Source organism: Ursus maritimus, unplaced genomic scaffold (assembly GCF_017311325.1).
Source record: "Ursus maritimus isolate PB19 unplaced genomic scaffold, ASM1731132v1 scaffold_18, whole genome shotgun sequence".
In the NCBI taxonomy this organism is placed as follows: Eukaryota; Metazoa; Chordata; class Mammalia; order Carnivora; family Ursidae; genus Ursus; species Ursus maritimus.
Genome location: NW_024424230.1, coordinates 34,540,447 through 34,564,474, shown reverse-complemented (window position 1 = coordinate 34,564,474; position 24,028 = coordinate 34,540,447). Strand labels below are relative to the sequence as shown.

The 24,028-nt window shown below is 56.8% G+C and overlaps 1 protein-coding gene across 13 annotated transcripts in view; it reads right to left on the bottom strand.

Moving 5' to 3' along the window:
* Window positions 1-24,028, bottom strand: part of CELF4 (CUGBP Elav-like family member 4) — a 293,166-nt gene that overhangs the window by 18,830 nt on the left and 250,308 nt on the right. For 4 of the 13 annotated variants that reach the window (XM_040632567.1, XM_040632572.1, XM_040632578.1 and 1 more), the window contains exons 4-10: window positions 11,195-11,323; window positions 10,691-10,770; window positions 10,129-10,272; window positions 8,892-9,039; window positions 6,864-7,013; window positions 3,137-3,202; window positions 1,687-1,770 (exon numbers count right to left, since the gene is read on the bottom strand). In XM_040632567.1, the coding sequence (XP_040488501.1) occupies window positions 1,687-1,770; window positions 3,137-3,202; window positions 6,864-7,013; window positions 8,892-9,039; window positions 10,129-10,272; window positions 10,691-10,770; window positions 11,195-11,323 (801 nt within the window). The remainder of the gene's footprint in view (window positions 1-1,686; window positions 1,771-3,136; window positions 3,203-6,863; window positions 7,014-8,891; window positions 9,040-10,128; window positions 10,273-10,690; window positions 10,771-11,194; window positions 11,324-24,028) is intronic. The other 9 variants (XM_040632574.1, XM_040632566.1, XM_040632571.1 and 6 more) reach the window with 6 other exon arrangements.

Genomic DNA, 24,028 nt, shown 5'->3' with positions numbered 1-24,028 from the left:
TGTGTGTGTGTGTGTGTGTGTGTGTGTGTGTGTGTGTGTGTGTATAGCAGGGTTTAGAGACCCCTGAGCCCACAGGCTAGAGTGATGCAGGGCGTTGACTGCAGGCTGAGGGTGGGTCAGCCCAAGGCCAGTGGGGTGACAAAAGCAATAGCCCCTGTGGGCACAGCGCTCTGTTCTGGGCTGGGGGGGGGGTGGGCAACGCTCCTGGCCCCCACCCCTCAAGGCTCCCACTCCTCATGGCTCTGATCTGACTGACGTGACACTGGAAGAGCCGGACTGAGGGGAGGGAGGCAGGGGCGAAGCAGGCTGGAGGGCCACAGCCCAGGAGCGGCCGCTCTGGTGGAGACAGAGCTGCGGCACCATGCCCTCCCCTCTTGAGCAGCAGGTGGCCCAGAGGGCACCCAGAGCTAGAGCCAGAGCGAGCCCAGCTTGCAGGCTGTGGGCAGGGGTCCCGCTGCACACTCCTCTGGGCTCCTGCAGCTTGGCTCTCCGGGACATGAAGAGACGATGATACGGATCTCAGGAGCTGCCCCATGTGCGTAAACTGGGGTGATGGGCATCATGGGCAACTTTGGAGGGGTGACAGTTGGTGAAGGAAGGGCTGTGTGCACAGCGAGAAATCCATAGAAAATTGCTGGAGTTCCAGGGAGAATTGAGCTCCTTTGAGCGTCATGCTTCCCTAGTGACCGATGCTGGCTATCCTCATTTTACAGGTGAGGACATCAAGGGTCAGAGGGCAGGAGGTGGCCAAGCTGGGAGTCAGACCCAGAAGGCTGTGCTTCAAAGCCCAGGCTCTCAGCCATCTGGGGCCTGTGTGGGGCCTGTCTGACCAATGGGTTTGGACTAGCAGACCACTGGGGTCCTTTCCAGAACTGACCTACCTCCCTTGGCTTTGGGAGAGTCTTCTGCAGGGACTACGAGCCGGCTACCCCCTGGCCAAGCAGGCTCCCGGGGCAGATGTGGGGGCCTCACTGGCAGGGTGACATTTTCGTGGGGTGGGGAAGGCAAGACCTTGTTAGTATTCCAGCCCCTCACACTGATCTCTCCGTGAGCAGGTCCACAGAGTCCCTGAGGGTGGGCTTACTTCTCCAGCCTCCTGTGGGTCTCTAGGCTCTGGAATGGGAGGACACTGAGGGTCTTTATTAGATCCCAGCCTCCCAAACCCCACTGGCATTGCCTGGCCTGCCCCGTGCCCTGTGCACACCAGGACCTCTGGATGTGACTTTTTAGGAACCCCTTCATCCACCAGGCTGCACTGAGGCACTTGCGCCCCCTCAGCTGCCCGTGGAGTCCCAGCCTGGGAGCTCCAGCTGTCTCTCTCAGATACGAGTTCTCCTCTCCGTGACGAACAGGACTCCTTACTCCTGCCCCACTCCGAGCATTTCTACTCCTTTCCCTTCCTCTCCACTGGCCAAATCCTGTCCATCAGGGGAGGGGGACTCTTGGACTTCACCTCTTCCACGTTCCACCTTTCTGACCTCCTACCACTTGGGCTTGCAGAGCTGCCCTCCAGAAGCCCACCTCTGTGCTTGGATTGGAGAGGACTGCATCTTGCAATCCTGCTGTCTTCACACAACACACAAACGTGGTCACCTTTCGAAAGAAACAGCCCAGCCAAAGGCCCAAATGAATAGCCTCTTTGGGGACAGCACGGGGTGGGGAGGAAGCCCCAGCTCAAAGACTCACCTTCTCTCTGTTGCTGGGGGATCATTGGAGGTGGCTGAGGAAAGGCCTGGCTTATCTGACCATAGGCAGCAGGGTAGGCGGCTGCTGGAGGGCCAAAGAGAAGAGGCAAGAGGGAGAAACGGCAACAGTGACATGGAGAGAGACAGAGTGAGAGGCAGGAAGAAAGAGAGAAACTTCAGTGTTGAGCAGTAAAAGCAGATCAGCCAAAAAGGGCATTTTAGCTTAGCCGCTTAAGATAAAGCCAGCTGAGTGTGCGTGTGTGTGTGTGTACGCGCGTGTGCTCACAGGCTTGGGGAAAGGCAAGTTTATTCTGCAACAATGGCCAACCCACATGCGTGGATAACCCACAATAATGGATTACCAAAAACACTGGCATGCCCTGGCCAGATCAGCCACACCACGGGGACCCCCACTGTCTGAGCCACAGCTGACTCTGGCACACATACCCTGGCCCACTCAGATGGCACCGGGGATCCCGCCAGGGGGTGGTCCCCAGGGGCAGAGCGCTGAGCTGGACAAACCTGGTGCTTTCTGCATTCCACGGGGAATGGTCAGAGGCGGGACAGGAATGGCCGCCCCTTCCTCAGCCTGGCCTGGCTCCCAAGGGTGCAGCATGTGAGGTCAGAGCTCAGGGTCCCAGCAGGTGGAAGAGCTTCCCCTGACCTCCAGATGTGAAAGGCCAGCTTCACCAGAACCCCCACATTGCCCTCAGGGGAGATCTCGCTGGCTCTTTCTGACCTGGCCAGGCAGTAGGAGACCAGCGGCCAGAGATGATTATGGTGTGTGTGAGACAGAGAATCATGGCCGACAGCGTGCCCTGAGCTTCCTACAGTGGCTCACCGCCTTCCCACTCAGTGACCTAAGGCTGTCTGCTCGCCCCAAGGATGTCTCTTCTCAGTTCTCCTTTTCTCTACCTCTGGCTGCCTACCCTCCCTTGTTCCCTCTCATATTGCTGGAGCCCCACTCCTGCTACCTGTATGTGGCAAGGGGGGGGATGGGGAGGCAGAGCTGCTTCACTTCCAGGGTCGCTCCTTCCCTTACATCCGGGCATCTACACTTGCCAGGCCAGTGATGTGAACTCTGGCCTCACCCCCAGTGGTGCCACATGGCTTGGCGCTCCTGGACAAACCAGCCCCGGCAGCACCATGGTTGGGGGGGGGGCGGATATCTGGCCTCACCGATGAGTAACTGCCCAGCAAGGTCAGGGCTTCGGCCTGGCTCACCTACTCCTCTGAAGTTCTGACCACCCACCACCGCCAAGGGTACCCCGCCGGCGCAGGTAAACTTTGCCTGAACACTAGCTGTCCAGGCGGAGGGGGTCCTCTCCCCGGAGAGCCCTCCCTCCACCTCCCGTTCCCCTCCCCCTCCCCCCCCAGTCTGGACCCAGGCCTGGGGTGGGAAGGGGGCGCTGGCCCCCAGGCATGAGGACTGGGGACGCGAGGATACTAACGACCTGCGTACTGCTGCACTCCAGCGTAGGCCTGCTGCAGGGGGTCCGCGGCAGTGGGGCTCTGCGCTGCAGGGGAGCCAAGGAAGCAGAAGTCAGTGGTGCCCATCCAGACCAGCCTCTCCCAGCCATGCCCACACGATGATGCTGTGGCGCACAGCTCTTCCCAGCCACTGTGGTGTCTGTCACCACCCTGCCTGAGGGCTGGGGAACGCAGGCTGCTGCTGGTGGGGGGAAGGGGGGATGGGTGGCTCACTCAGAAGGCTGGGAAGGGCTGGGAAGGGGATGCCAGAGGAGGCCCTGACCACAGGGGGCTTGATGGGAAGATCCCGGAGTGACCCGGTCCTGGAGAATGGCTGAGGGACAGCAGGTGAGGGGGCTAGAGGCTACCAGCACAAGCTGGGGGCAGATCCCCCAGTAAAATAAAGGCCATGGGAGGCTTCAGCCCGCCACTCTGTCCTCAAACCCAGGCACCTCTCCATTAGTCTCCGGGAGTTTGCATCAGGCATGGAGACCTTGCACTCCGAGGCCACGCCTGGGACACCCTCTGCAGGTGGCTGGGAAAGGGGTGGTCCCCATCGAAACTGAAGCACCACGAGACCAAAGACCTTCCTCCCACCTGATGTCATGAATCTGGGATGTCTACTGCCCAGTGTGAGGAGAGGAGCCTTAGGCTGATACTCTGGCAAATAATCTGGAGAAGCTGGACGGGGGAGAAGCCTTGGCTCATTTCTGTGGCCTCTGCTGTGTCTACAGGTGCTGCAGGTAAAGGTGGTGTGGGCACTACACTTGGTGACCAAGGCCGCTGATGACTGACGCGGTAGGGTGCTGGCCCTGGAGGCCCAGGGAGGCGAGTGGGGACAGATCCAGCCTCAGTATGTTTGAGGCAGACTGGATAACAGAGTGAGGCAGGAAGAAAGTTATCTGGGCTTATCTGCAGGCACCCCAGGCCAGCCGAGCTACTTGGTAGTGCTAGGTTTTGGGGCCCACAGACAGGGAAGAATTCCCAAACTTCCCTTCTGAGCTCTTGTCCCAAAACCTCTCAGGAACATTCCACTAGAACAACAGCTCCCAAGCTTCAGGGGAGCCAAGGGAAGATCCTGGGGCGATAGTCTTTGGACACAGCGTGGATGGCAGCAGGGAAGCTGGGCCCAGGACGGCACTGCTCAGAGTGGGGAGTTGAAGATGGGTCAGGACACAGGTCTGTTCCTGCGGGGGGTTGTCCCGGGACAAAACCCTATCCCTCTGCGTCCCTCACAGCGGAGACTGGAGCCAGGAGCTCCCAGTGGTGGGGTGGTGATGGTGCTTGCTGGGCTGGTCTTCTCCCTCCTGCTCCCTCTGTCTGACCCTCTACCAGCCCCAACTCTCTGGATGGCCCTGTCTAGCTTTGTGCCCTTAGTCTTCCCAGCTGCTCAAACACAAAGTGCCTTTATGCAAATTAGAAAAAGGTGTCTCTTCCTCAGGCCAGTGTGGTGGCCTAAGGCAAAATCTAACCTGCACGACTTCCATGGCAGCTCCCCCCAGGGCAGTGCTCAGCAAACACTGTCACAGAAGGAGGGAACGGTCCTGAACAGTTGAGAGAGCTGCCCCTTCAGGGGTGTACGTGGCAGTAAAGGCCACACTGTGTGCTTCAAACATGATCTCCATGAGCGAGAGGAGAGAACAGAGAAGCTACCCGGGGCTAGGAAGTGGAAAAAAGCATTTCTGAGACCCCTCTCCACTTCTCTGCTTAATGACCTCATTAGTAACTGCCAAAGAGTGAACACTTTGAAGGATCTCGCTCATTACAGCAGCTCCAAACTCTGCATTTAAAGATGGTAAATTAATTTTTTTAATGTACTACTTTTCTCCTTTCCTTCCCTCCATCCCTCCCTCCTGCTCTGGCAGGGAATTGTTTATGGGATGTGGCAGATTGTTACAAATGGGGGAGAGGAACATTTCCAAATTCCATGAGGGAAACAGCTCACAGATGCTGGTGGGGGTGGGGAAGAAACAGGTTTGTCAAAATCCAGAGATCCAGATGGGCTTGCAGGCAGGGAGGAGGGGGAAATGAAACCACCCAGATGTGTTGGGGACTGGATCTCCCAGCCCGTGAGCCTGAGCAGGGAGGAGCCCAAGAACCTGAGATTGGTGGGGTCTCTCCCGCCTCCAGCTTGCCAAGCCCCTCCCTGCCTCCCTGGCCGGCACGGAGTCTTCACTCTTCAACAACACTCCAGATCCTTTGGCCTTGCCACTTCATTCTGGGCTTCTCTGGCCTCTTATCTACGCAGTGAGGGGAGAGGTGTGGAGCAAGCACTGGGATCAGCTCAGAGACAACTCCAAGGTCAAAGTCAGGAAATTCTCTTCTAGCTAGCACAGTGACCTTGCACTCTGCTGCTGGTGGAACTTTCATATTCCATGGCTGTCTGGGCCTCACTCCAGACACTGAAATCAGAATCTCTGGGCTTCTGTGATTTCACAAAGTCACCCGGAGGATTCTGATGAGCAACCAGAGTAGAGGGCACTACTTTGCGGCCCAAGCTGACCTCCTCTGTCCTAGTTGGGCCAGCCTCCTTACCAGCCCCTGCCCCTGCCAGGCAGCCCCCCACCCAGGTCTCTGGGCCTCCAGGACAGCCCCCTCCACAGGAGTGTGTTTCTGGTTCATCCTCACCTCTCTAAGGCCTACCCATCTGTTACAGTTGCTCTGGGCCTCCTCCTCAGGAAGGTGTGTTGGGCTTCTTCAGCCTACAGAACTCTCCCTTCATTTGAATCCTTTAACACCTCGAAGCAGAGAACATTCACTCTCTTTGACACTCTGTTCTGCTTTATTGTCTCATTATGCTGTCAATGTATATTGTATTCCTGGCTGACTTTGACCTCCCATGGGATAGGCCCATGTCCTGTTCTCCTTCTGGGGGTCCCCCTTTCATCTGGCACAGGCTGGTGCTTACTAGTACTTATGGGGACTCTGTAACCTAATCATCTGCCCTCCAGGAAGGAGGACAGCACTCTTCACAAGTCTATCACGTTGCCCCTTGACAGTCTACTCTAGGGTTTTAGGCCCAGCTTTCCTGCTCTCCTGTCAGTCCATCCTCAAAAGCAGAGAGAACAGCTACTTCAAGTCAACTGGGCACTCTCACCACAAGAGAAATGCTAAGTTCGAGAGGAACAAAGTTAATCAGGAGCAGGCCTCCTGGATCTTGTGTGCCAGAATTTATGCCGGAAGCTCTCGGGAGCTAGTCAAGGTTCTGATTCCCTGTCCGAAGTGCTGGTTGTGTGTGGATCCACGGACACAATGGGTACGCACAGGCCAGATTGCCAATTTATGTGCCTTTGCTTCCTTCCTACAAGAGGTTTTTTCCTACTCAATGCTAAGTACGATTATCCTCTTAGCATCCATCTCCTCACTTCCTATGGGTCAAATTCACTTTCAATTAATTTGCAGTTACTAGCCTGTCTACCTGGTTGTACAACTGTATCTATTCTCGGTCCTGACGGAGCTCCACAAATGGGCTTCTTTCTCACCCTCAGATTGACACCTCTCCAAGAAGGAGAATTTGGTCTCTTCTTCCCAACCAAGGGCTTCCTGAAGGAGGGCAAGAGGCTAGGTCTCTCTCATCACATTTGGGGTTCTATCAAGGAAGAGGCAGAGGGTAGGAGCCACATGTTCCCTGTTATAACACCAAGGGCAGAGACGGAATGGATGAGGAGTGTGCTGCATGAGGAAGGAACGGCTACCAGATATGCTTACCTGGGTAGGGGTGGATGCCGTTAGCAAACACAGCTTCTGCAGCAGGTTGCCCGTTGGCCTGTGGGGGGAGGCCGGTGAAGCCGTTCACCCCAATGGGGGACGGGATGCTAGGCACAGCTGGTGCAGTGATGCCCGGAGGGGTGCTGCCACCTGATTCCAGAGGTGGAGAGGGGTGGAGGAGGAGGGGAGGCAAGTGGAACCAAGGTGAGGAAGGCCAACCCATGGAGCTCCACCCGTTGGCTCCAAGGGCCTGGGAATAGACCTAGACTTTACCTACCAACTCAATCCTATCTGTGAATCAGGCCTTGGATTATCTCCCTGCATGGTAACACCACTCATCCCAACTGTCTCCATTCCTCAAGCCAGAGTCCAACTCCAGCGTACCCCATAAAGACTTCCCTGACCAGTGACTACAGCATGATCTTGGACCTGCAGCACATAAACTATTCTCAGTGTCCTTGACTTTGACCACACTTAATTTTCCTTTCATCTTTTTCAGTGATTGTTGCTCACCCTGGCTAAGTCAGGATGGGCTGGCCCTTGTATAGTCAGGAAGGGGCTTCTAAGTTGCTGGCTCTGGTCTCTTGTCTGGATCATGAAGGGGCTGATCTGCCTCCTTACCAAGGGGTTTTGCTACTCAAGTGGAGGAGGTCTTAATTCTGATGCTCCCTTGCCCTTAAGGAGAAAGCCCTTTGCAGAGTCCACAGTCAGCCCTGTTCATACACAAAATAGACACTTTGGCCTCCTCCAGTGGAGGCAAAGGTGATGCTCACTGTGGCTAGGGTAAAGTCAGGGTCAGATGACAATATCCTGTGCTTTCCTTATGCCAGGTGGGTGGAGCCCAAGGTGTAGATGGCATGGTGATTTTATTGGAAAGGGCCTTCCTCTTCATGTAGGAAGCATGGTCTTTCTACAGCTCCTGGATGTCAGAAAGGCTGCCAGTGTGGTGTGGGCATGGAGAGTCAAGGAAGCTTGATGAATGAGAGCTTGGGGTGTTGGGGCCAACCCTTGGGACCAGGCACTAGTCAATGGCACTATTGACATTTGAGGCCAGACATTTCCTTATTGTGGGGAGCCGTCCTGTGCATTGTAGGATGTTAGCAAAATCCCTGGCTTCTACCTACCAGATTACAGTAGTAGCCCCATCACCACCAGTTGTGACAATCAAAAATGTCTCAGGACATTGTCAGATGTCCTGGGGGACAGGGGGACAAAATTGCCCGGGTTGAGAATCACTGAACTGAACTCCGACTGGCTCAGTTGGTTAAGCGTCTGCCTTCAGCTCAGGTCATGATCCCAGCGTCCTGGCATCAAGTCCTGCATAGGCTCCCTACTCAGCGGGGAGTCTGCTTGTCCCTCTCCCTTTGCCCCTCCCCCCAGCTCAGGCTCTTTCTTGCTGGCTCTCTCTCTTTCAAAAAAATAAAATAAAATAAACAAAATCTTTATTAATTTTTAAAAATTAAAAAAAAATTTTTAATGAACAAGATTTGTGAAAGGGGTTATTTCTAAGCCCCCTGTCCTTTAATGACTCTTGAGGTCCTCTCTTGCTTATTGTGCAGTTGTCTTGGGAAAAGCCAATGAGTCTAAGTTGGGTTAAAGGAAAATGAAAAAATGGGCCTCTTCTGCAGTTAGGCCAGCAACCTAACAAGGTCACAGAATGGGCAGGGCTCTTTACCCCTCAGATCTCAAAGGGAGGTGTTTTCATGTGAATTTCTTTCTAGAGATCTATAAAAGAGAACAAGATGAATTGCTTCCTGACATGGTTCAATAACTTGAGTGAAACTGTCACCACCCTGAAATCATGTCATTGACAGCATGGGGCCCATAGTCCCTCTTCCCTTAGGTCCCCAGGGATTAGAACATTCTTAAGACAAACTTCTGGAGGATGAGGACTGCTTGGGCCCATACATGTGTGCTCTTGCCATAGGAAGGTCTCCTAGGAGACAAAATTGGCCAATGAACAGGTCCCACCCTAAGTCCAGCTGCTTTCCTGCCTGGCCAGGCCCGGTGTTGGCCCTGCCCACTCACCTGAGGTTGGGGTCATGGGTGCGGCTGCCAGGCCATTCATGTTGAGGGCTGCCATCTGCTGCATCTGGGCGGCGGCGAAGGCAGCCATGGGGTTCAGGTAGCCACCCTGCGCGACTGACGCCATTAGTGCCGCTTGCTGCTGCATCAGCTGGGGCAGAGGAAGGGGAAAAAATATCATGCGCTTCCAGGGGGGCAGCCCTCCCCACCAGGGGGCTCATGTCCCGGAGACCAGCCTCCCGGGAGCCGAACCCCAGACAGTTCGGCTCCATCCCCCCACCCCCACCGCCTGAGAGAACTGTAATCGTAAGTCATGGTAGGTCTTAGGGACTCTAAAGTTGCAGAGGGGGAGGGGGACAGGCTTCACAGGTGCTGGTCAGCCCGGTAAAAGGTCTGTCGCTATGGAGATGTGACACCCAAGGCTCTAGAGACACGGTAGAGAAGCCTCTGGAGAACTAACTTGGCATGGATTTGTTTAAAATGGTCCTAACTTGGAGTCTGCTGGGGAGAAGCAACAGGAGGGTCATGACTCGAGCTCTGGGCACCTCCAGTGTTCTCATAAAGGTGAGTGAGGACTGGGCATGTTGTGGGCAGGGCCAGGTTTGGACACTGCTGAAGAGCGGAATCCTGGTCTACCTCAGTGCCACGCATATGGGGGCTGTGGTTACAAGTCTGGGGTGGGGGGCAGCCCAGGGGAGATGTGGACAGAGGCCGATCCAATGTGGAAGGAAAAAATGGGCAGCCAGCAGCAGGAGGCAGGGTCTGGGGGGACAGCAGGGGAAGTGCAGATGTGGGGGGCCGCTGCCAGGAATGCCCAGAGGCCTGAGGACCCCTTCCATGAGTGAGGGCAGGAGGAGAGCGGTGACAAGCAGACACCTGGGCCTCTCTCGCTGCTTCCAAGAGCTGCTTCCTAGGGTTTGACTAGCAGAACAGCGCTGAGGTAACCCACCTTGCTGCCTGGCTCAGAGGCCTTCTCTCTAGCTCTTCCCCTGTAGAACCAGGGCAGCAACCCCCTCCTCCAGGCAGCCACCCAGCATCAGCCTAGCCTTCTCTTAACCCCCTCTGGTGTCTACTCCCTGGGTTCATTCCTCACCACTCCTCACGCTCCAGGGCAGCAGGAGATTCTGGGCCAGGAGCAGGGCTCCCCTCAGCACAGTTAGGTGGCCTTGGTGTTTGGGGCTGTGAGCAAAGTGAGCTAGAGAACAGCTGCCCCCCCCCGCCCGGCTGCGCCCCCACTTACTGCCTGTGCATAGGCGCCGTAGGCCCCGAAGGGGATGGCCATGGGGTTGAACATGCCCATCTGGCCAGCCATCTGCTGCATTCGCCGCATCGTGCGCTCCTTGTCAGTGTCGGCAAACTTGACCACCAGACTGGATGAGGCTCCCTGCAGCCATTACTGAGCGTGAGGCCCACTTGCCCCGGCTGTCTCCTCTCCCAGCTGTCCTTCCCCCAGCCTGGACCCACCCGATCCTCTCCAGGGGGCACGGGGCGCGGGGTGGGGCTAACCGAAGCTAGCTCCCACGCTTGCACTCTCCCAGGCATCTGGGATCTTAACCCCACCGCGGGCGGTTTTTATCTAGGGGCAGTCCCGTTCCTTAACAATCTGGGCCTCGGAGTCCTCGTCTGAGAAATGGGGATATTGATAATGCCTTCCTGCCTCTTGGAGAGGCTGTGAGCGCCGCACGGGTGGCACGGGTGGACACGGTGTGCAAGGAGCGCAAGGGCAGGCGGGGTCCTGCGGGGCTCTCCATCCCTCCCGGGCCCCGGGCCGCCCCCAGCCCACCCCTGCCTGCCCCACTCACCGGCATCGTCTGGCTGCCGTGCAGGGCGTTGATTGCGGCTTGCGCCTCGGCATGGGAGGAGTACTTCACAAAGGCGCACCCTGGGGGGACGGGAGAGGCTGAGCCACGGCGCCGCCGGGGCCGGGCCCCCAGGAAGGCCAGAGAAGCACTATAGGGCTGAAACGCAGGGCACGGGAGGGGCCGAGGGGAGAGGGCGCATCCCAGATGAAAGCAGAATGGGTGACCCACAGAGACTGAGAAAGAGAGACACCAAGAAACAGAAACACAGAAAGACCTGGACCGGCGGGAGAATTAAAAGACCCCTTAAGTCTCCCTGCCCCTGTCTGGACTCGGCTAGCGGCCTTCCCTCATCCCCAGGCGGGAACGCCTGGCCCCTTCCAAGCATGCTTCCCTGGCTACCCGGTCGCGGGTCGCGGCCAGCGGGAGGCGGCCCAGGACCCAGCGGTCAGTGAGGGGCCCGGCCGAGGCCTCACCCGCCCGCTCCGCCGCCCCGCCCCCACGCACCCTTGCTGTTGCCATCCGGCCCACGCAGGATAGTACACTCCTCAATGTTCCCAAAGGCCTCAAAGAGGCGTCGCACATCGTCCTCGGACTGCTGCTTGTTGAGCATGCCCACGAAGAGTTTTCTATCTTCTGGAACAAAATTAGGAGATGCTTACCCGGGCCAGGGGAGCCGGGCTGCCCCGGGGCTGGCCCGGGGTAAGAGGGCACGATCGAAGAGGAAGGGGGTAGGGGGGGTAGGGAAGAACTGGGCAGGGGAGAGGGCTCATAGCCGGAGGGGGAGGGCTGGGGCGTAGCTAGAGCAGGACCGGTCACAGGGTGAGGGGTTTGGGGAAGAGGGAGAGCATAGCCAGAAGAGGAGGTGAGGAAGGAGGGATTTGGTCAAGGGAGGTGGATGGCAGCGACTGTGCCCCCTCCCGCCCAGAGGGAGCAAGGCCACTGGTCTGGCGGCTCACCTATGGCACACAGATGGCCCACGGGTGGCACATGGGTTGTTTGGACAGCCCTGCATTCCCTTCCTCCATCCTCTTAGACACACGCTATCTTCTTGAGCCACCTTCACCCACAGATGCCAAAATTAACTCACAACAGGCAAGTCTGCCACAGGGCCTTTGCACAGGCTGTTCCTGCTGCTCAAAGTACCTCCCATATCACAAGACTGAATTCTTCTCTTCTTCTAGGTCTCAGTTCAAATATTGCTTCCTCATCAACGTCCCTCCTTCCTGCTCTCTTTTATTCTGTTTCAGCTCCTCCCTCTCATGGCCCAGATTTCAAAGGACAATCATTTACTGCCTTGCCTGTGTCTCTGGTTTCTAACTTCCTGCCCCCACCTCACGTCCTTGCTGAAGGAAGAGACCAGGCGTTGGCTGGAACAGCATATCTGGCACACAGTGGGCCCTCAGCAGGGAGTTATGGAGTGGATGGATGAAGGGCCTGTACCATTCCCAGGGTCACACCTTCTTTCTATCTCACATTGTTTTTTACCTCCATCTGGTGTCCCTTCCTTGGTCTGGCCCTTCCTATTTCATGCTTCCAAATTTAGCCCTGGGCACTTTTGGGGGCCCTGTTCCTGAAGTCTGGACTCCCTCACCAGCCTCCCTCTACCCATGTGTTGAGTCCCAAGTGGTTTGTTGACACCACTTGGCCTGGCCTTGTGCTGAGGGGAACAGGGATCCTGCTGGACTGTGTGGTTCTGCAGCCCCACTTGTGGCGGCCAGATTTCCCATCCCACAAGGTTACTGCATCTGCCCTGAACTCCTCCCACTAAGGTGGGGTCTGTGCTCCCTCCCCTTGAATCTGGGCGGGGCTGTGACTGCTCTACCCAATAGAGGAGGCAGAAGTGATGCCTGCTGATTCCTAAGCTGGGTCATAAAAGGGATCGGCTTCTACTTGCCTGTCTTTGAGCCTACTTTCTCTGTGGAAGCCAGCCCCCCTGCCGTGTTGAAGTTACAACTAGCTGGCACGGCTGTCCCCATGGAGAGGAACCCAGGCCCCCAGCTGACAGCCCACATCGACCACCAGACCTGGCGTGAATGGGTCTGCAGATGATTCCAGACCCCCGCCTTTGAGTCTTCCAGCTGAGGCCCAGATATCCTGGAGCAGAGATAGGCCTCCCGTGCTGGGCCCTGTCTGAATTCCTAGCCAGCAGGGCCCATGAGCGTAACAAATGGTTGTTTTACACCACTCAGTTTGGGGCCAAACTGTTATGCAGCTGTAGTGGCGGGTGGAATCCCTGCGGTAGCAGCACTCCGCAGGTGCTCACTTCCATGTTTGTGGACTCTCGAATGACTGACAAACACAGGCACACACAGCCAAGGCTACAGAGATGCACACCCCCACCTTGCCAATGGCCTTGAGTTCCTGGTTCCTCCGAAGGTGAGAGCATTCTGGGACCATGTCCGTGTGTGCTCAGGCTGGTTGGCACCTCCAGCCCCAGAGAGAACCCCCCCCAGCCCCCACTGCCAGGGGAGTTCACATAGAGCTGAGGGGCTGTCCTCGGGTCTGGAGCAGAGCAGAGGAAACCAACAGGTCCCTGCACTGCTGTGATGAGGGAACAGAAGGCAAGCTGAGGACAAAGCAGGGACTGACACCCCTCCATGGAATGTATGTGACACTCCTCAGGCACTGCCCTAAAGGACAAAGAAATAGTCAACCTATAGAGACCAGAGTCTCCCTCAGTTTACAAATCCCTTAGCGATTTACAAGAACGAAGTATTTCTGTCAATAACCTAGCTTCCGGAAGGGAATGTAGATACAATTAAACGTCCTTATAATCTGCAGCCTCCAGGGAGTTCCCAACCATCTTAATGTTAACGCCTTGCTAGAGGGAAAAACAACCTTAACTTGACAATGGCAAGGCCTCCGGTTTCCTGTGGATCTTCTTTAACATATGGAAGTATTTTCTCAACCTCCCTTTTACCTCCCCTCCTCCAACCCCATGGTGTATAATCAGCCACTCCTCACAACCCGGGGCAGCAGCTCTTTCTGCCCACGGGGCCTGTCCCCGTGCTTCAATAAACCACCATTTTGCACCAAAGACGTCTCATTCTTTCTTGGTCATGGGCTCCAGACTCCACCCCACTGAACCTCCCGTCTATTCCACAACCTCAACAGCTGTACAGGCCACCCCTGAGTCCTCCTCTTCAGGAAGCCCTGACCTCTGCCCTGCTAGTAGCCCTTAGCCCAGAGCACTCAGCACCCGGCACCTTCTCAATGACGGCATGGCCCTGGGTCCCAGAGCCTTCCATGCCCCACAGGGCACCATTGCCAGCTCCTGTTACCAGTTCTGGGCTGGGGACCACCGGCACTGGCCTTCACCAGTAGTGGACTTCAGCCAAAGCTCTGGGGCCTGGAGCCCCAGCCCTGCAACCTGCCCCTGACTGGGCTGCTTGACTTGGCTTCTGGGGCCATTCCAGGACCAGGCACACCCCGGCCCCATCTTCAGGGCTCTGAGACTCCAAACTCTGGGCTGGGAAACCAAGAGGAAGGAAGGAGAGAGAGAGGGAGGGAGAGAGGGAGGGAGGGAGGAGCGGTGAAAATGAGGAGGGATGGGGGGAGATGGGGTTAGGGGCAGAAGGCGAAGGAACATGGCAGAAATGGAGGGAAAAGAATCAGAAACAGACAAAGAGGGGCGCCGGAGTGGCTTGGTTGGTTGAGTGTCTGCCTTTGGCTCAGGTCATAATCTCAGGCTCCCTGCTCAGGGGGTGTCTTCTCTCTCTCCCTCTGCCCCTTCCCCGCTCATGCTCACTCTCTCTCTCTCTCAAATAAATAAATACAATCTTAAAAAGAAGAAGAAGAAGAAACAGACAGCGAGATGGGCAGAGGAGAGGGCAGAGAGAGAGGAGAGATGTTCAGGGGCTTCTGCTGAGCCCCCCGGGGCAGCAGCAGCATTTTGCAGGAAGTGGACAGAGCTTTTCAGGCCTTCAGAGGAGTCCTGAGCCATTACAACTCTGCGCTCCGGGCCGGCCTAGGGCTCCCTCTTGCCCCCAGCGCCTTTTAAAGACTCCGATTAAATGGGATTTCCGGAAAGACAATAAAGTGAAACCCCCTGCCTCCAGCTAATCCCTGGCCCTCTCGCTTAGAAATTCCATCTCCACCCTGGGAAGGAAAGAGGGAGGGAAGAGTAGGCCCCTCCTCCACCTGAGCCTGATTTAAATGCTGGGACCGCAGCCCCACGCCTTCTCCTCTCTCCTGACGTCTGAATGCATTCCTTTATTATCATTATGACAGCCTTCTGATTACATTAAAATTCATCCACACGTGCCTTTCTACCAAGCCACTTTCCTTTTGCCAGTTTTTTCTCCCCCTAGTTTTTTCTTCCTCTCCCCTGAAATCTTGCCTTCCTTACAGCTCTTCGGTCTAGACCAGAGCCATTCCTTCTGGAGCACTTTCCAAACGTGTAGGGGCCAGGCTCCTCTCCCCGACCACCCAGATCTCCCCAGGGAAACTGCAGCTAGTCTTGCCTTTCTGGAAGACCGCAAGGAACTAAAGAAATCTGCTCCATTCTTACTCCCCCAGGGATTCTCGGGTGACCCCACACCCACTCAGATGTTGGTGGTTTCCAGGATCCTCAAATGCACCCCGTTTCCCCTCTTCATTTCCACTGGGCTTTGGTGTGATTCTAAGGGTTCTCTTTCAGACCAGAGGCTGGAAGGGCTCTGAGTCCAAGGGGGACTCTCTTGCGGGCCCAGGCCCTAGGGCTAAACCCCAGCTCCCTTGCTTTGCAGCTGCATAACTGCTTCCCACCTGGGTCTTTAGGTCTTCAAAATGGGAATAGTCAGTCCTGCCTCAGGCGGTAGATGCTAGGCTTCCAAGGGATTCTACAGGGACAGGACCTGGTGAGCAGTAACAACAGCAAGGGCCACTACTCGGGGTTCTCTATCCAGGAGGAAGAGGAAATAGAGTGCCACCCCCCCTTCTTTTGCCCTACCCTGATTTGGTCAGGAGGGCCACCCCCTGCTGTGTGTCCTAGATGGGGAGAGGTCATCTCTGGGGGGACCAGACTCAGGCTGTGACTGACCAGCCGAGATGGACAACCTCCCCTGTCACCCCACCCCCTGTGACCTCCTCCCCCTCTGGCTACTTTCCCACGGCACTGTCCCCAGATGGTCTCAGATGACCAATGGTACCATTTGCTGGTGTCTTGGATCTGATGCCAATCTAGTGAGCGTCTCAGAGGATGACTCAGTTTCCCCAGCCTGTTCCCGCCCTCTCTAACATCCACACAGACCCCTAACTCCTGGGACAGGCCGAGCAGTCCCTGAGCACAGCTGCCTGTCCGAGGTGATGCAGGGTCCCTGGGTGATGTCCTCACTCTCCCCTGTAAGCCCTGGGCCTTAAGTCCATTGCCTCCCACGCTTGGGATATGGGGGTGTTGCTGCTCCTTCAGGGAGGTGAGGAGGCCAGGAGAGACCTCAGAGCCGGGGGGGGGGGCTGAAAATGCCCCTGGGTGGGAAGTCATGGGGCCCAAATATGTGAACAAGGGGAGGCTAGTGACTAGAACCCAGTATCCTCCCCTCAGCAGAGCCCAGCTTAGGGTAGGGGGTTGCAATATGCTCATTTTCTGACTCCCAGGGTGGAATCCAGGCCCAAACCTCCCCAACCTTCGAGTATTCACATGGGCTCCCCCTGTCAAGGGACAGAGAGAGCAAGGGAGCATGCTCCTCAGTCATTCAACTGTTTTCCAGCACTTTGTCTGTGCCAGACGCGGCTCCAAGCACTGCTCCTGCAAAAGTAACGAGAGAGGTGAATCCACTCACTGGAGCCCTGCGTGCACCCCTGACGGGGAGACCGCCCATCTACAGCAGGCCGCTGCCAAACAAGGCAAAGCCCGCGGGGGCTGCGCACTGTGGGCCCCAGAACTAGTGTGCCGTCCCCCCAGGGAACAAGGCCACAGAGTGGCGGAGCTGGAGAGGGCCCCGGACAGTGCCTGCAGTCCCAGCTCTTTGCAGATGAGGAAGCTGGAGCAGAGAGGTCGCTCCAAAATGGGTAACTGCAGCCTCTTGGGGTCTCTTGACTTCCGGATCCCATAGCCCCTTGCTCCTGCCTCCCTGCACTTTTCAAAAGTGAGTGCCCGTGTCTGCGGGGGTGGGGAGCACCTGCGGTTCTGGGGAGCGGGAGTGCGACACCCCAGAAGGGCCAAGCAACGGAAGGTGGGCACTATTCCTCGGCCCTGCCTGCACCCAGAGAGGGCGATTCTGTTCTCTGTGCCCTGTGTCCTCCCGCCACTGCAGGGACTGGCAGAGTCTACACCACCCCCCAAATAATGCATGAAAAAAGTACCCAGTCCTGTGTCAAGTGAAGGGGGTTCACGGCCACTTCGAGTAGGGCCTGGGTCACAGCACCTGCCCTCCCTCCTGGGTCCACCGCTGGAGGCTCCTTCAGAAAGCATTTATTGAGCACCTGCTGTGCGAGAGGACAGCCAGGAAATGGCTCTGAACTGCACACCAGAGGGGCCAACAGGGGAGGTAGGGAGTGTTTATGTGCTGAAGGCTGGGGGGGGGGCTCCAAGCCTACCACAGAATTTGAGCAAAGTCTGAGAGGTGGGAGGGACCCCTTGGGCTGCTCTTGTCACCCACTCTGAGAGGTCCCTGCGTGCCAACAGGACTTGTAATGGGAGGACCTGCTCTGGTTCGATTTTGCTCGTTTCCGGGGGCCTCCTGCCGGATCCCCTCCACCAGCACACACCTCTCCCGTTCCTCTGGCCTCACGAGTCTTTTTTATTTTCCCAGAACGTCAGTCTAATTAAACTTCAGTTTCCCAACCTCTAAGAAGCTCTGGGTGCCACCCCAGGAGCCAGAGAGATAGGTGGGTAGGTGCTTATGAAAAGGCAGTGGCATCTGGTTGCCAGAGTCTCTTTCCAGTCCCTCCCTAAGCGACAAAGACTCCTGCACTCCTTCACCCTGGGCATCAGGGCAGAATGGGGCTCTGGCTGGAAGGATTTGCATCTTAAAAGGTGGGCCGGGAAACACAGAAGCCGGAGAGCAAAAGTAGGTTTAGGACAGGCCCCAATTTAGGATATCTCAGAGTGGTGCCTGGGGGTGGGGGGGAGGGCAGACGTGCAGGGAACATCTCCAGGGCTCTGCAGGGGGAGTGGGCCCCTGAGTGGGGCGGAGGTGGTGGCAGCAGCGCCCCTTGACTTGCCAAATACCAGCGCCCTAGCGCTAATGCTCAAATTCCGGTTTAATTTCCAAAATTCGATTCGCTCATTACCATCGGCATTAAACAATATTTCCTGCTTAAGGAGAGACGGCGCTGTGGGCGAGCGTTCAGATGGTTTAATGCCTTTTATTGCCACAGTGGACTGTTACTGCTCTCTTCCCTCCGGCTGCTGAGGGCGGGTCTGTGGGGGACGGGAGCTGGGAGAAGCCCAGGGCCAGGGGCCAGGGTGGGGAATAAGTGGCTTTGAGGTCTGTGGCTGGTGGGAAGGGCAGAGGAATTAGTGGGGGAGATACAGGGCCAGGCTGGCAAAAGCCACTTTCCTTTGGGTCAGCAGTTTGGGGAGTGAGGAAAAAATGCCAGACATTCACAATCACTGAGCCAGAGGTCTTCCTTCCTGCTCTGGAGGCTTTGGACCCCAAGGTGGTCTGGCTGGGGCCGGAGCCGGGAGCCCGGGGTGCCCCACGTGCCTGCCTCAGCTCCTGGCAGAACCTGGAGTCCTGAGGACTGGCCCATACAGGGTGCTCAGGCATCTCTCAGGCTGTTTACTTTGGGACCAGGGGACTTCCCAGGGTGCCTCCTGGATTCCAGAACCATCTACTCTTCCTGGAGATGATCTCAGTGCTCACGGCCCACAGGCAGTGAGTCCAAGGAGGAAAAGGCTTACTCCTGTTCCCTAACTTCACTGCAGATCAAGGAGGACCTTCAGTGAAGGGACATGAGAGGCCCGAGGACTCGACCTCAATTGGAGCTGGGGGGGGCGGATATCTTCTAGGCATTAACTGAAGCTGTTCGTCAAACCAAACTTAGGCAAGTCATGTACCTCCCTGGGCCCAGTTTCCTCATCTGTAAGAGGGAAAGAATAGCTGCTGTGCCCACCGGGTCAGGCTGTTAGAAGTTAAATGAGCTGAATACACAGGGTTTTCGCCCCGAGCCTGGCACATAGTGAATGCTCAGTAAATGCACTCTTTGCGCCAATTACAGCCCTTACTGCTACCCACCCATAGGGGTGCCAACTGGTGAAGTGAGGATGCCCACCCCCACCCTCATCCCCAGGGATGTGGAGAGGGCTCCCACATACTGCAAAATGAACAAAGTCATGCTTGCCCAGCCCAGCCTGAGAAGCCAGGCTTCCCTTTGCACCACCTTGACCAAATGGCAGTGTTTGGGGGTCCACTAAGAGGTTTCCCAGCCTCCTCCAGGAGGGCTACCTGGATTGATTCCAAATGAGGCATTTCTCCCAAAGTTACGCTGAGCCCCACCACGTGCCATTTCCACCAGTCCTGCTCATCCAGACCCACTAGGCACCTCTGGCTCCTAAGGGACCAGCAGGTCTCAAACCAATCATCTGAATCATAATCTGTGCTATTTTCAAGATTGCAAGTCCCAAGATCTCCCCTGCCTCTTATTTGTCAGCCCTAGGAGAGCCCCTTTCCTTCCCCCCGGAAAGCAGCATGCAGCCTCAAACCTGCCTTCCAAGTGGGGTGGGGGGTGTTGACAGGGCAGGGGGCTCCTCTCATCATGCGATCCCAACAATTGTCCCTCCTTAAATTGGTGGGGGCTGTTCACAGCATCCATCCACCCCCAGGGTTAGGAGCCTGGGCTGGATCCCTCTGCAGCCCTGTGATGGGGTCAGCCACCGTCTGGAGAGCCAGTCCCTTCACCTGGGACATGGGGTCGCTAGCCAGGCCTAGGTGGGTTCTCAGCACAAAGTGAAGAGTGAGTGTTAAAGTCATGCCCTCCTTGGTCCCCACAGCACACACTGTATCAGAGCCAGAGCCAGAGCCAGGGAGGCAGCTGGGCGGGGGCTGTCTCCCCCTCCAAGGATAAAAGCCTGTCTGCCTGGGAAGAAGGCTGAGGGAGACATCAAACCAGATCAAAGGCTGTTGGGCTGGGGCTGGGACGGGGGCTCCCTCTCCACCGGGGATGCAAATGAGGACCCTCAGCCAGCTCTGGCCTCCGGGGGAGGCGGTGCCAGCCTTGATCCGCCAGCTCCCTCCTGACAGGCACTGTTTGATGTTGGGGGTGGGGGGAGGCAGGAGACCACAGAACTGCTTCCAGTCCCCTCACTCTCATTCCTTCAGCCAGCCTGCCTCCCGTGCTTCAGGATCTGGCCTGAGCCGAGCCTAGTCGTGTGGGTCACCTCCTCGCTGTCTCCTGACACCCACCCAGGCCCCTGCTCTCTGCTCTCCACACAGCACCCGGAGGGGTCAGTTCAAATCCAAGGCAGAGGCCATCTCTTTCCAGCTCAAACCTCGCACTGGCTCCCGTCTCACTGAGAACAAGCCCAACATTCTAGAGGTCTGTAAGGGACTATAGAGGCGCCCCACACTCCATTTCTCCCGAATCCCTCCTACTCTGCTCCAGACACCTGGGCCTCCTTGCTGTCTCAGGAACACTCCCTGTGCCCCTCTGCCCCGGGGCCTTTGTGCGTCCTGCCCCTCCTCCTGACGGAGAGATCATGTTCTAGACATCTTCAGGGCCTTCACCTCCTGCAGGCCTTCCATCCAGTGTCACCCGCTCATTGAACTTTTCCGACCGTGCTATTTTGCATCACAACTTTCACACCCCTGTCTTCTTCCCTTTATTTTTTTCATAACATGTATCACATTGTTTTACTCACTTATGTATCTCCAGCCTCCCTTCCATAGAGGCAGGGATGTGAGTCCATTTCGTTCATTGCTGAGCACCCAATGTCTGAAGCACCTGGCATATAGTGGATGCTCGCTAAATATTTGTTGACATGAATAAATGAACCCATTTGCTCAGTGAGCCTTGGGATCGGAACTCGGATGGGGCTGGCATGGGGGCAGGTGCTGGGGATGAGGCACTGACCTCCAGGAAACCAGGGGCCCTGGAGGTGAGCGCAGGCGCAGAGCCTGGAGCCGGGGGGTGGCCATGAGGGCAGAGTGTGGACAGGGGTCTCAGAGGCTTGAGCTGGGCCCTGAAGATTCACGGGCGGGGTCTGCCAGGTAGAAATCGCTAGTGGCAGACAGCCCAGGTCAGGGAACAGCAGGTGCAGAAGCAGGTGTTCAAGGGCATGTGGTGTAAGGGAGGAGCAGTGCATGTGCACGTGCTCCTTCCTAGTCTCGCACCCACCACAGTCTGAACACCTCCCTCAAGGCCCAGGGCCTGGTCCCTCACCTCTGGCCCCTGCACACTAGCCCGGGTCTCACAGTCTGGGTCTAGGCTCCTCACCTGCGCCCATTCTTACTGCCGACCACGTGCTCCCCAGGCTTGGCCTAGCTCCCCCAATTCGTAGCACTAGCCTATACAGCCCCCACATCGCCCCTTCATGACCAGAGCCTGTGGACCCAGCTCCCACATCACAGCACGTCCACCGTCCCCCGGCAGCACCGATCAGACCAGCTCCCATCCCAGACCGACTCGCTTACTCCAGGAGGTGGTTAAAACAGCAACAATAGTAAAAGTCATCATGGTTCTCATTTATCGAACACTCGCACCCAGGCAGTGAGAGAAGCACTTTACAGGTATCATGGGTATTTGATTATTCCTACCGTGCAGATGAAGCCACTGAGGCCCAGAAGAGCTGAGTATCTTTCCCAAGAATACACATTCGGTCATCAGTGAAGCAGAGACCACACTCCGTGTTCTGAGCAGAGCTCTCTGGTCCCCTTCCTTCTGGTGGAGGACAGCATTACCTGGACATCTCACTCCTCTCCTTTCTCACCACCCTTCTGTGTGCACACAGATAGCTGGCAAAGGCCTAATGATCCATTGCTTCTCCACGTCCAGAGCTTCAGTTCAGAGCCCGGAAGGGGAACTAGGCAGGGCACCCATAACCTGCAGCTCAGCAACAAGACAGCAGGCTCCCCTTGATTTCTGATGTCTCAGGACCTCTCTTTAGGCCTCACAGGCCCTCCCCAGGCTCACTCGCCCCTCTGCCCAAAGCCCAGCTGTCTTAAACTTCCCTGGGTGATAAGGAAGTCAGCTCTTTCCTGATGAGTCCTCAGGCCTTCCCCTTCCTGAGGTCTAGGCCACAGGGTCCTCTTGCCTCCCCACACAGGACATGGGACCTGTTGGCAGAATCCACTCTTGGGGGGTCCGTGCCCCTCCAGCCCCCTGGTGGCTCCCCAGAGCACAGCTGTGGCTCTGTGCCCTCGAGGGCTTGCTGCACGTTTCAGGAGATAGGACTAGAACTCAGGGACTGTCACCACCCTGGGGGCCATGAATGGCCCCTGCACACTTGTCTCTTACACTCTTAGAGGCAATGGGCAGGCACGGGGGCCCTGAATTGGGCAGGAACTGAGCCCAGGAGGTTCAATACAGGGGAGGGGTCTGGGGGCCACCACCACACCCCTTGCTGCCACCCTCTCTGGCTCTCTGACCCTCGACCCACACTGAGTCTGCACCAGGCTTTCCAGGAGGAGCCCGGGACACGAAGTGGCTCTTTGGAGAAGTCACCTTTCTCTGGGGCAGCGGCGCGTGGCCATCTCTCCAGGTAACTGATGATACATTTGATCTGCCACATTATCCTTACCAGGCACACGGCGCACAGCAGACGGCCTGGGGTTCTGTGGGGACTTCTCGGCAGCCAAACCCTGTTGTCTAATGGGGTTTCCACCGGCGTCTGGTGCACTCTGCAGCATTTCACCCATCACAGGATAATTTATAGCATAATGGGGCCTTTTTCCCTTTATATCATGTGGGAGCATAAATTATGGCCAGTTTGTCCTCAGCTCTCAAGGAGACAGACAAAGCAAGGCGTTATTCTGGCAAAAAGAGGCGGCTTCTGCAGGGCACAGGTGGGGGGAGGGCGGCCAAGTATCCTAGGGCACAAGAGGAGGAGAGACCAAGGATTGCTCTTAAGAACAGCTCACTGACAGGATGGAGACGCTAGTCGAGGTGGCCGCAGGTACCGGGGAAGAAGTAAAAGACCCACTTAGGGCCACTTATCTCTATTCACTTTGGCTCGGGGCTCGTTCAGTGCGTGGTAGAGCTGCGCAGCTGTGCCCGAGGGATACAGACCACCCGGCCGCAGACCAACCCAAACCCCAGCCACAAGCTCCCCTCATCCTCCAGCTGTGGCCCAACTTCCTACAGCCTTACAGAGAGAGTGGGTGGTCCTGGGTCCACCCCCCTCCTCCACGCCTCCTGCACAACAGGGGAATGGGGCGAAACGCCCCTGCTCCTCTGACCCATGGCCCAGTTTTCACATTGAGAGTGGGGCTTTGCTTCTTGTGGGACAAGGGAGGAGAGTGGCACCCCAACTTCTCACAGCCCACTGCTGGTCTTCCTGGGGAGGGGCAAGCACCGTGGGGTCAACCTTTCTAGTCTAATACAGCAGTTGTCATCCTTGAGTCCAGACGCCACACCTGTCAAGCCCAGTCCCCACCCTGGACACTGTGACGAGGACTTCTGGTGAGCCTGGAAGGGATCATCAGAGGCCTCCCGACCCACCCTCCTCCAGCACCACCCAATGTGGGGCTGACGCTTCCTGAACACCCCGGCAGGAGTCTCGAGGCAGCTCAGAAGAAAGTTGTCTCACAGGCGCCACCAAAGAGCCCAACCCTGCCCAGAGCCCAAGCCTTTCCCTAGAAAAGCAGAGCCTGCCCCTCCTTCCTTGGTACACCCTTTCCAGAATAACAGCCAGGGTCCTGGATCTTAGAGGTTGCTGGTTCTTGGCTCTGACTGCTGGAAAATCACCTGGAGGCTTTCAAAAATACGGACGTCTGCTTCTGAGACAGGGACTAGTCTGGAGCCCAGGCATCAGTATGTTGGCTTTGGTTTTTGGTTTTTTTGAAAGCGACTTGGGTAATACCAACATGCAACTGGGGCTGGGAAGAGCTGTGACAGTTCTTCTCCAGGCTGCTCCTGGCCATCTCCCCTCAGGCACCACCTGTCTGGCCCTAGGCCTGCCTGCAGGAGCTCAGCCTTCCAGACAGTTCTGTGCTTGCTGGTGCTGGGGGGAATGTGGCTCCCATCTTCTCTGCCCTGACAGCTAAGGCCGGGCCAGCCCTGCTCTGAGAGGAGGGTCCCAGCCTCTTCCATCAGCTCTCAGGCTTCCTTCCTGTCCATCTTTGTTCCTGCCACCTTAGTCCTCCTGGAGTCACTGCTGTCCCCCAGCCCCCTTCTCCGTGGAACTCAGCGGGCCCATGCTTAAGTACACACTGAATTAACTCCTGACTGATAATGGACTGCAGAGAGACACAGAGATGG